Here is an 8613-nt window from a genome sequence, read left to right as displayed (position 1 = left end):
TGGATGAGTCTGTTTTCAAGATAATGTTAAATCTACTCAGTTATCACCAATGCTGTCACTTTTCTCAAGGCCCTCCTGTGCTGCTCTCTGCCGCCTCGGGCTCCTCTGGCTGGTTCAGTTCCGCTCTCTCCTCCTCTTCCTCCTCCTGGTTTTCCGGGACCTTCCTGGGGAGGAGGATTGGGGAGAATTCTGCACATGGTTTCTAGCACGCCATCATTTCTTACCCCACACCTCTGCTTCCTGCCTGGAAGTTCTCAGTCTGAGGTGTCTGGCTTCCTCCACTCACCTCTCCTGTCCTTTGCGTTGCCGCCTTCGATGCCACACGATGACCCCAATGAGCAGGGCGACTGTCCCCAGGCCTCCCAGGATCCCCAGGGTCAGGGCTAGGGTTTCCAGCCCTGGCCCTTCCACAGAGCCTGTATGGAGATGGGGATAACTGAGGGCATGGCCCCACCACTCATAGTTGTTTTCTGGTTGACCCCCTCAGTCCTGTTGAGGTCTGTCTGCTTCTCTTTGACTTTATCCAACCCCCTCACCTGCAGTCGTCCCCTCCTCGCCTGTTTCTGGAAAACAAAGAAGGGAAGGCTTCAGTTTGGAAGCGAGGTATTTAGTGGGAACCCCAGTGAGTCCCTTAAAGAGACAGGCTGTTCTCTTGGGTTGTGTCGGACAGAGGAGGCCTGGGTGTGGCTGCACTGAGGGAGGGGTAGGGTGGCTCTTGGGGACAGTGCTAGTGTAGGGTGGGGAACTGGGGCCTGCACTGTCCCTCAGCCAGCCTCAGGGTTGGCCTGGGATTCAGAGGAAGGTCTCACCGATGATGCTGACGCTGACAGCACGGCTCTCCTGGGGCCCATGGCTGGGATGGGTGGCCACACAACTGTAGGTTCCCTGGTCCTCAGGCCCTACCTCTGGGAGGAGCAGCATGGGGCCAGGGGGAAGGGGCAGGGGCCTGCCCTGGTGGGGGAAGGAGGGATAGGAGACTATTAAACCCCCTGTCCACACATCCCATACTTCTGTCCTTGCCTCCACATCCTCAGATACCCTTGTACCTCCTTGCCTGCCTCTCCATGAACCCCCTGCCCTCCGAATTGCCAATTATGTATCTTGCTACCTGCCAGCCCCCTCTCAGGTCACTCACATCCTTGATCCAGTGGATTTGAGGTGGGGGCTGGGCGGGGGTTTCACAGGTCAAGGTCACAGTACCACCAGGAGCTACTGCTCCCCCTTCTGGCTCTACCACCAACTGGACTTCCTTCAGTGGCACAGCGTCTGGGGGTGGGAAGGCGATGGGGTTGAGAGTCCTACCTGTGTGTGGTCCCAGTGGCCACAGGCTGAACCCTTCCCTTCCTGAGGGTCATACATTCTGACATGTGCTCACCCACGTTGGGGCCCTCCCCACCTCGGTGCTCACTCCAGACCCTGAGCTGGATGGGGGCCGTGTGCAGGGCTCGGCGCCGGGGAAGGCCAGGGGTGAAGCTACAGGAGAAGGTGGGGTGGAGAGCTCCTCCCCGAGCTGGGGTCACCATCAGCTCCGAATGGAGCGTGAAAAGCCCTGTCTTTGGGTGTCTCTTGGTCTCTTCCTTCACTGACACTCCTGTGGTGGGGGGAAGACAAGGTGAGACATTCCAGGGTGGGTGTGGGAGAGGGCTCAGAAAGAAGACAGCTGGGAGGGGAGACGCTGGGACTCACCTTTGCCATCAGGAATCAGAGTTTTCCCATCCAAGAGCCAGTTAAGAGTCCCTGCAGGGTAGCCCCCCTCGGACACACATGTCCCCACCTGGGGAAAAATCAACTTCATCATCTCTGGAAATAAGAGAATCCAGTTGCTCAGATGGTAAAGAATCTGCCTGCAATGTGGAAGACCCGGGTTTGATTCCTAGGTCAGGAAGATCCCCTGGAGAAGGAACTGGCAAGCCACTCCAGTATTCTTGCCCTGAGTATCCCATGGATAGAGGAGCCTGGCGGGCTACAGTCCATGGGGTCACAAAGAGTCAGACACAACTGAGTGATACATACACACACACACACACAGAGCTACACTCCCCTCCCATTCTCAGGACCCCTTTCCACGTCTCCCCTTTTCATCCTCTACCTTATTGGGGACACCAGCCATGAGTTCAGAGGCAGGATCAACAATTTCTGGCTTCCCAGGAATCTCTGAAGGAGGGAAAATTCCTATCAGAGGCCACAGCTTTGAAGATTCTCACACCCTGGGTGTGGGAATGGGGGCAGCTGAAGTCAAGTTCTCCCAGGCCAGGGCCAAGGAGTCAAGGGCTGGGGTCGAAGGCTTTTCCTTAGATGAGAGGTGGGTGGTGAAGAGGTCCTGGGAACCCTTACGATAGACTCGGACTCGGTAGTTAGACTTGGTCTCCTTTCCGCTCCGGCTCGTTGCCCGGCACCGGAAAGTCCCCTCATCCTGGATCCCAACAGCCGGCAGGAGGAGGGAGCCGTTGGGGAGGACCCGAGCCACGCTATCCCAGGGGTCTCCCTGGGGAGACAGGACTTTCCAAGCTTCTGTCCGGCCTGTGTTCTGGGGGCAGAGGAGAGGGGCCTCAACAGTGCAGGCCCTTTGGGAAAGGACTGATGAAGAAGGGAGGTGGGCGGGAGGGGGCGCGAATCTCACTGGCGTCCCCAGAAGTGGAGAGACAGGAGCCCCACTTACCAGTTTCCATTCCAGCTGCTGGGGTGGTTTCTTGGGGGCTCCCTTGCAGTTCAGCACCAGTGGCTTCCCGATCCGGGCTGTGATGTTTTGGTCCCCCGTGACTGTCCCTGGGAGACAGCACCATGATGGAGGGCAGGGAGATGGCAGCTAGCAAGACTAGAACAGGGAGGATGAGGGAGACTGGAAAGCGGCACCCAGGTTCCTGCAAAGCTGGGGGGGAGATTTGGGGACAGGGCGGGGTGCCTTCTGCGGGGAGGATTGTGGCAGGGGAGTGGCTCACCCCCCAGACTGAGGACTAGCATCCAGGCTCCGACCACTGCCCCTGCTGCCATCCTTCCTTCCCAGGCTCCTGGCTCTGTCTGCCCCTTGCTGCTGTGGCCACCACCCTAGGTGGGGCTTGTACCCTCTCCCCTGCCCCCATCTCCCCCGTCCTGTCTCGTCACAGGGAATGCTAGGAATTCAAATTCAAGAGTCCTTCAGGTACTAGGAGAAACAATTGTCACCCCACCCCAGGGCACTGCCAGCCTCTGGGCACAGTCACATCCATGGGGGGGTGGGGAGTGCATCTTCTAGGGTCTCTCACCCCTCAGGACCCCCAACCTATTCCACCAGTCCACTGAAGGCTACTGGATGACTAAGCAAGGTTGCCAGGCAACAGGGTTCAGGCCTGGCTGTTTCCCAGGAGGCAGGGGTGAAACCTGGGGCCTGGGTGGTGAGGGAAAGACTGGAAGACCTGGGTGGGGCGGGGATTGGGGAGCACCTATTTAGGGTTTTCTGAGAAAGAAAAAATTTTTTTTCTGGGGTTTTTCATATTTTTTAAAAGAATTCTCAACTAAACCCAGGAAAAAAAGAAATTTCTTTATTTAAAACTGTGGTTGTTTTTTTTCTGTGAAACTACAAGTTTACAAGTGAGGAGAGAACTGCCCCCAGCCCATGCCTCCCACCCCCACCCATCACACTCCCAACCTGCCCCCCAATCCTGCCTGGATCTTTGACGGGAGGGGTTCCCCACTGTGACAGTCTAATAAATGCCTGAGGATGTTTGAGGGGTTCAGATGGTAGGGTTCAGGGCCCAGGGTTGGGGATGGAGATTTTACCTTCCCTCATAACCTGGCTCTTTGCAGCCTCTTTCCTCTCTCCCCCAACCCTCTTGATTTTGGACTGAGAAAAAAAGATACCTCATATCTGGGGAAACTGAGGGCAATACACACACAAACACCCCAACCCATATTTAACATATTTGGCAATAACCCCCTCCCCATTCTTCCTCCTCCAATCTTTAAATAATAGTTTAAAAAAAAAGGATTTTCGATGTGTCATTTGCTCACAATTACTGAGTCCAGCCCTGCCCAAGGGATGTAGGAAGAAGGGGGATAGGCCGACAGAGCAAGACCGACTGCCTACATGCTCAGTGCAGCAGAAAGCTGCCCACATGAGCAAAGGACACCTAAGTGACTTTATAAGCAAAGGAGAACACCTAAGTGATTGTGTGTGTGTGTGTGGGGGGAAGAAGCAGGCTTGATGCCCTGCTAAATGTTACTTCTCGATGGACAGGACTGGAGCCAGGCAGGCCTATTTGTTCCCCTTTCTCTTATCATGACCCCTTTGGCTATTACCCCTAATATGGGAAAGCAAGAAACTTAAAAAAACAAAAAACAAAAAACACATTATTTATAAAAACATCTACTTCCCCAAACTAAATTAAAAATTAAGAACCACCACCACCACCAACAAAAACTCCCAAAATAAGAATTAAAAAAACTACAGATGGAACCCCGGGATAATTTTTCTTTCCTTAAAAAAAAAAAATTCAACCCCAAAGCCCAGTCAACAATTCCCTAAAGTAGCAGAAACTCCCTCCGAGGTAGATATCTGAGTCAGACACTCTCGTCCACCGAGCGATTCTATTGGTTTAAGATGAGCTGCGTATGAGGTAATAAAAGCCGTCTGGAGGGGCAGGAGGTGGGGGGGCACAGGGGGCGTGGCCCATGTCCTCTGTCCAGAAGTCATGTCCCCATTTTTGGCATCTCTGGTTGGGCAGGGCTGGCGTCTCCACAGATCCCAGAGCAGATAAGTGGGGTGGGGGAGGGAGAGTGGGGGAGCCCACAGAGAGACAGAGAGAAACAGAACAGTTGTCGGTGTGTTTATGAGAAAGGAGAGGAAAGATCTGAAAAATAGGGTGTGTGTGTTTCTGAGAGAGAGAAAGGGGGAGAAAAAAAAGAAAGAAAAAAGGGGTAGACAGACCCCACTCTCCCCTGAGGGGACCCCATCTTCCCTGCCATGTCGTCGGCACCCCCAGCACTGACAGAATCTGGCCGGGGAGGGGACGGCCCCATCTGGCCTTCTCTTGTCTTGTGCTTCTCCCGTGTTTGGGTCTTCTCCGGATGCCTGTGTCCTCTTCAAGAGTTGCCTTGTGAGCCCCCACCCCTGTGGCCCTGAGGGGCAAGATCAGTTGGAAGTGTCCGAATGAACGCTCCCTGGTCCCTCTGTCGGGGATGTCACTGAGGACGGGGTCACAGCCTCCTGCCAGCCGCCATTTGCCTGGGAAAAAAAGAGACAGACAGCTGGGGTGGGGCTTTGAGAAACCCAGCACAGGGGCCAGTGCTGCGAGGGAAAAGGCCTCCCCACCCCCATCCTTTGAGGAGAGGGGCTTCAGGGGCATACTCACCCTCATTTCCCGAGGGCTATACATCTGGCCTCCCCCGAGGTTATCCCCGTAGCCCCCTGGCCCCATTGAGTGTCGGAGTGATTCCACCTGCAGGCAACAGGGGAGGACACGACACAGTGAGAGGCCTTGGAAGAGAAGACTTTCATATCCAAAAGTAGGGGAACCGAGTTTGAAAAAGCCCTACTCAAGGCGCGATGGACCACCTGACCTGGGAGGCAGAGTAGGAATCTCCGTTGAGCCCGGGCATCCCCAGAAACATGTCACCGGATCCTGAGAGATTGAAAGAGCCACCAGAGCCTTGGGGGAGCAGAGGGGGAAGTAGGGAAGAGTGTAACAGAGCCTGTGATGGCAGATGGGAGACTCCCCACAGCTCTCAGTTTTCAGGAAGTGCCCTGGACTAGCTTGGTGGAGGCGTACCACCATACCCAAATTATCCACAAGACAACATGGCAACACTCAGAAGGAGCGGGCTGTTTCTGAGCCTCCCCTGGCCACTTACTGGAAGAAAGGCAGAAATAACTTCACTGGAGTGGCCTCAGCCCCCCGATATCCCCACCCATCTGACCAGCTTGGTTCCTCTCACCCCAGAAGGCCCCCTCTTTCTACTCTGATCCTGCCTAGACAAGAAGTGGGACAAAAGCAGGAAGCGTGCAGAACAGTCAGCCAGGGTGGCAGTGGGATCCACCTGCGGAGGAAGGGGGTGTCGGGGAGCTGGTGCGGCTGTGGCCTCCCTGGGTGACCGACACGGCGGTCTTGACGGCATAGATGTTTGCCTCCTCTTGGAACTTTCCTATGTTTTTCTTATAGCGAATCCGCTTGTTGCCAAACCAGTTGGAGACCTGCGGGGTGGTGGGCAGAAAGCAGGGTCAGGTGGGAACCTGTTCCTCTGTGAAAACCTTAGTTAGAGCTGTGTGCCCTCCAAACGCCTCCCCGGTACCTGAGAGACAGTGATTCCGCACTTCTTGGCAAGCTCCTCCTTAGCCTCCTCACTAGGGTATGGGTTACTCAGGTGGGAGTAGAAATATTCATTCAGAACCTCCGTGGCCTGTTTGCTGAAGTTACGGCGTTTCCGTCTATAGAGGAAAGAGGGGGTGATGAGGAGGGTGTTGGTGTCTTGGCCGGGCCATCCTGTCGATTCACTTCACAGGGCGCCAATGTCATGGAGCAGACTGTTGTGCTGTGCAACATGGAGGCCTGAGGCTTGGGGAAAAATGGGAAGGAGCTGAGTGCTGGGGGCCGGTTGGGGGCCCTGGGCCCCACCTGGCGTCCAGGAAGCGGGAACGTAGGATCATGACGGCCTCGCAGGTGCTCTGCTTGAGTTGCATCTGGATGGCGCTGAACTTCCGGTGGATGATGCTCACCATGCGCTCCATCTCCTTGGGTGCCACGGGCCGCGTGCGGCTCTGCTCCCTCAGCAGGTTCATGACGTGGGTTGTGAACTCGTTACACGCCTGCAGTGGGGGCCCGAGGCTTGGTGAGCAGGAGCCCTTTGGCCCTGGGCATCGCCCTTAACGGCCTCTCCCTCCACCCACTCTGGCTTCTTCTCCTCACCTGCTCGTATTTCTCCAGCTCCGAGTGGTAAATGTGGCGGATCTGGGCAAGTTTGCTGCGATAGTCCGAGTGTTCGATGGAGTTGTCAGGGGACACTCCGCCCCCGGAGGCTGCAGCTGCTGCCGCTGCAGCCGCTGAGCCACCCCCTTTCTCAGGCCCAGCCACACCCTCTGCCAGAAGCATGTTGTCCAAGCGCATCAGCTGTGGATCCACAGGCTCCTCCTCTTGGGAGCTTCGAATGCTGAGGCCTAGCGTGCAGGCGAGTGGACTTAGGGACCCCACACCCCAGCTCTCAGCCCTCCTGGAGACCCAAGTCTCCAGGTGTGGGTTCCCACCCAAGCCCCCCTTAGCAATCTTCCTGACCCACACTTTCCTCAGGGCCCCAAGTTGTCAAACTCTTAGCCTAAGTTCCACAGGGAACCAGGGTTCTGTCCCCAGAGTTGAGGAATCGGAGGAGGGAACTCACGTACCAGTTTTCTCCTTGATTTCACACAGGACGCTAAAGAGAGCAGGCTTCATGCGGTGGCAGTTTAGGGCGTGTTTCCTTGGGGAACGGGAGAGAAAAGTTGAGAGGCTATGGAATTGCCAAGGGGGAAAAACAACCACAGGACGACACACCCACAAGGGTAAGAGAGGGGAGCTTGGGAATAGGGAGGTGGTGGGTCAATCTGTGGCAAGAAAAAGCAAGTCTGGGGGCCGAATGAAGTCGGGGGGGTTCTTAGGAAGAGTTCAGCTTCCATGTAGAGACAAGGTGAAGCTGCCCGGCTTTGGCTGTAAGGAGGGAAGGTGCCGCGAGCTAAAGGCACCATGGCCAGGTGGGGACTGTGGGAGACGGTCTAGAAAGGTACAGAAGAGGATGTGGGAATGACTGCAGAAATAAGAGTGACTAGGTAGATTTCAGAGGAAGACAGGAGGCCGCCGAGGAGAAGGAGGAGGAGATCAGAGTTTGAGGTGCCCGAGGGGGTGAGGGGTGCTGAGCTGAAGTGGGGAGTTCAGTATAGAGATGTGTGAAGGGTCCTGGCACTGAGCAGGGCTCCTAGTGTCCACTGAGCAGGGGCGAAGGGTGCCCGAGGACCTAGGAGGCTAGGCCCTGGGTGGAGAGAAATGGTCGGAGCCCTGGGGAGGGGTGTGGAGAGCCCTAGGAAGAGGGTGGGCTGGAGAGTTACGGGAGCAGACAGCACAGCAGGTTTTCAGTCTGGGAGTCAGAAGGGGTCTCTGGAGATGGAAGGATGTGGGGTGGTTAGGGAGAGGTGGGGGGGTAAGACCACCTAGGGTTCCCCTTTTCTAAGGTTTCAGGGACTGGGGGGTGAAGGGAGGTTTGAGAGGGATCACTTATCTTGGGGCTCCCGGGAGTAAGGAGAGGAGAGCTGTAGTATCCTGGGGAGGGTCCTGAGTTGGGGGCTCCCAGAAGGTTCAGAGCTTGTGAACCGGGCTTCTGCTGGGTCTGTGTGGGGTCCCGGGTTGGGGGCACTCACTTGGCCTGGGCCTCATCCAGGCTCTGGTCGGTGATGGTCATTATCTGCTGCAGAATGTCCCCGATGTCTTGCTTCCCTCGGCCTCCCGGGACCCCCCCGCTACCCCCACCGGGGTCTCCGCCACCGGGAGGTTCGCCAGGGCCCCCAGGCTCCCCACCCACCAATCCAAGGGCCCCCCGGCCCCCGCCTGGAGGGGGCGGCCCCAGCAGCCGCTCGTCCATAGTTGGGGGGGGCCCTGAGGCCCCCTCCCTGCTCCGCCC

The 8613-nt window shown here is 56.5% G+C and overlaps 2 protein-coding genes across 8 annotated transcripts in view; both read right to left on the bottom strand.

Annotated features, from left to right (window-relative positions):
• AGER (advanced glycosylation end product-specific receptor) overlaps positions 1-3497 on the bottom strand; it is a 3893-nt gene extending 396 nt beyond the window's left edge. The window contains exons 1-11 of one of the 7 annotated variants that reach the window (XM_010833529.1): positions 2940-3497; positions 2660-2766; positions 2335-2527; positions 2090-2154; positions 1687-1774; positions 1358-1591; positions 1136-1266; positions 810-951; positions 537-563; positions 287-416; positions 73-164 (exon numbers count right to left, since the gene is read on the bottom strand). In XM_010833529.1, the coding sequence (XP_010831831.1) occupies positions 73-164; positions 287-416; positions 537-563; positions 810-951; positions 1136-1266; positions 1358-1591; positions 1687-1774; positions 2090-2154; positions 2335-2527; positions 2660-2766; positions 2940-2991 (1261 nt within the window). In that variant the 5' untranslated portion in view covers positions 2992-3497. Of the gene's footprint in view, positions 1-64; positions 165-286; positions 417-536; positions 564-809; positions 952-1135; positions 1267-1357; positions 1592-1686; positions 1775-2089; positions 2155-2334; positions 2528-2659; positions 2767-2939 lie in introns of those variants that run through there. The other 6 variants (XM_010833531.1, XM_010833533.1, XM_010833535.1 and 3 more) reach the window with 6 other exon arrangements.
• PBX2 (pre-B-cell leukemia homeobox 2) lies at positions 3497-8606 on the bottom strand. The gene is made up of 9 exons (XM_010833536.1): positions 8354-8606; positions 7349-7422; positions 6879-7126; positions 6588-6778; positions 6265-6400; positions 6013-6166; positions 5536-5624; positions 5328-5414; positions 3497-5200 (listed from the first exon to the last, which is right to left on the bottom strand). The coding sequence occupies exons 1-9, from the start codon at positions 8572-8574 to the stop codon at positions 5108-5110; spliced, it is 1293 nt and encodes a 430-aa protein (XP_010831838.1). The 5' UTR covers positions 8575-8606; the 3' UTR covers positions 3497-5107.
• Between the last annotated feature and the right edge of the window lie 7 nt (positions 8607-8613).

Source organism: Bison bison, unplaced genomic scaffold (genome assembly GCF_000754665.1).
Source record: "Bison bison bison isolate TAMUID 2011002044 unplaced genomic scaffold, Bison_UMD1.0 scf7180017863706, whole genome shotgun sequence".
NCBI classification, from domain to species: Eukaryota; Metazoa; Chordata; class Mammalia; order Artiodactyla; family Bovidae; genus Bison; species Bison bison.
The sequence above is the reverse complement of the archived record's forward strand: the minus strand, read 5'-3'. Positions and strand labels throughout refer to the sequence as shown.

Coding starts and splice junctions, on each gene's coding strand:
- PBX2 (XM_010833536.1), bottom strand. CDS start 8,574: ATGGACGAGCGGCTGCTGGGGCCGCCCCCTCCAGGCGGGGGCCGGGGG. Junction 5,625..6,012: donor GACACCCCCTTCCTCCGCAG/GTGGATCCCACT, acceptor TGCTCCCCCAAG/GCTCTGGTGGCTCTTTCAAT. Junction 5,415..5,535: donor ATTCCTACTCTGCCTCCCAG/GTCAGGTGGTCC, acceptor TGTTGCCTGCAG/GTGGAATCACTCCGACACTC.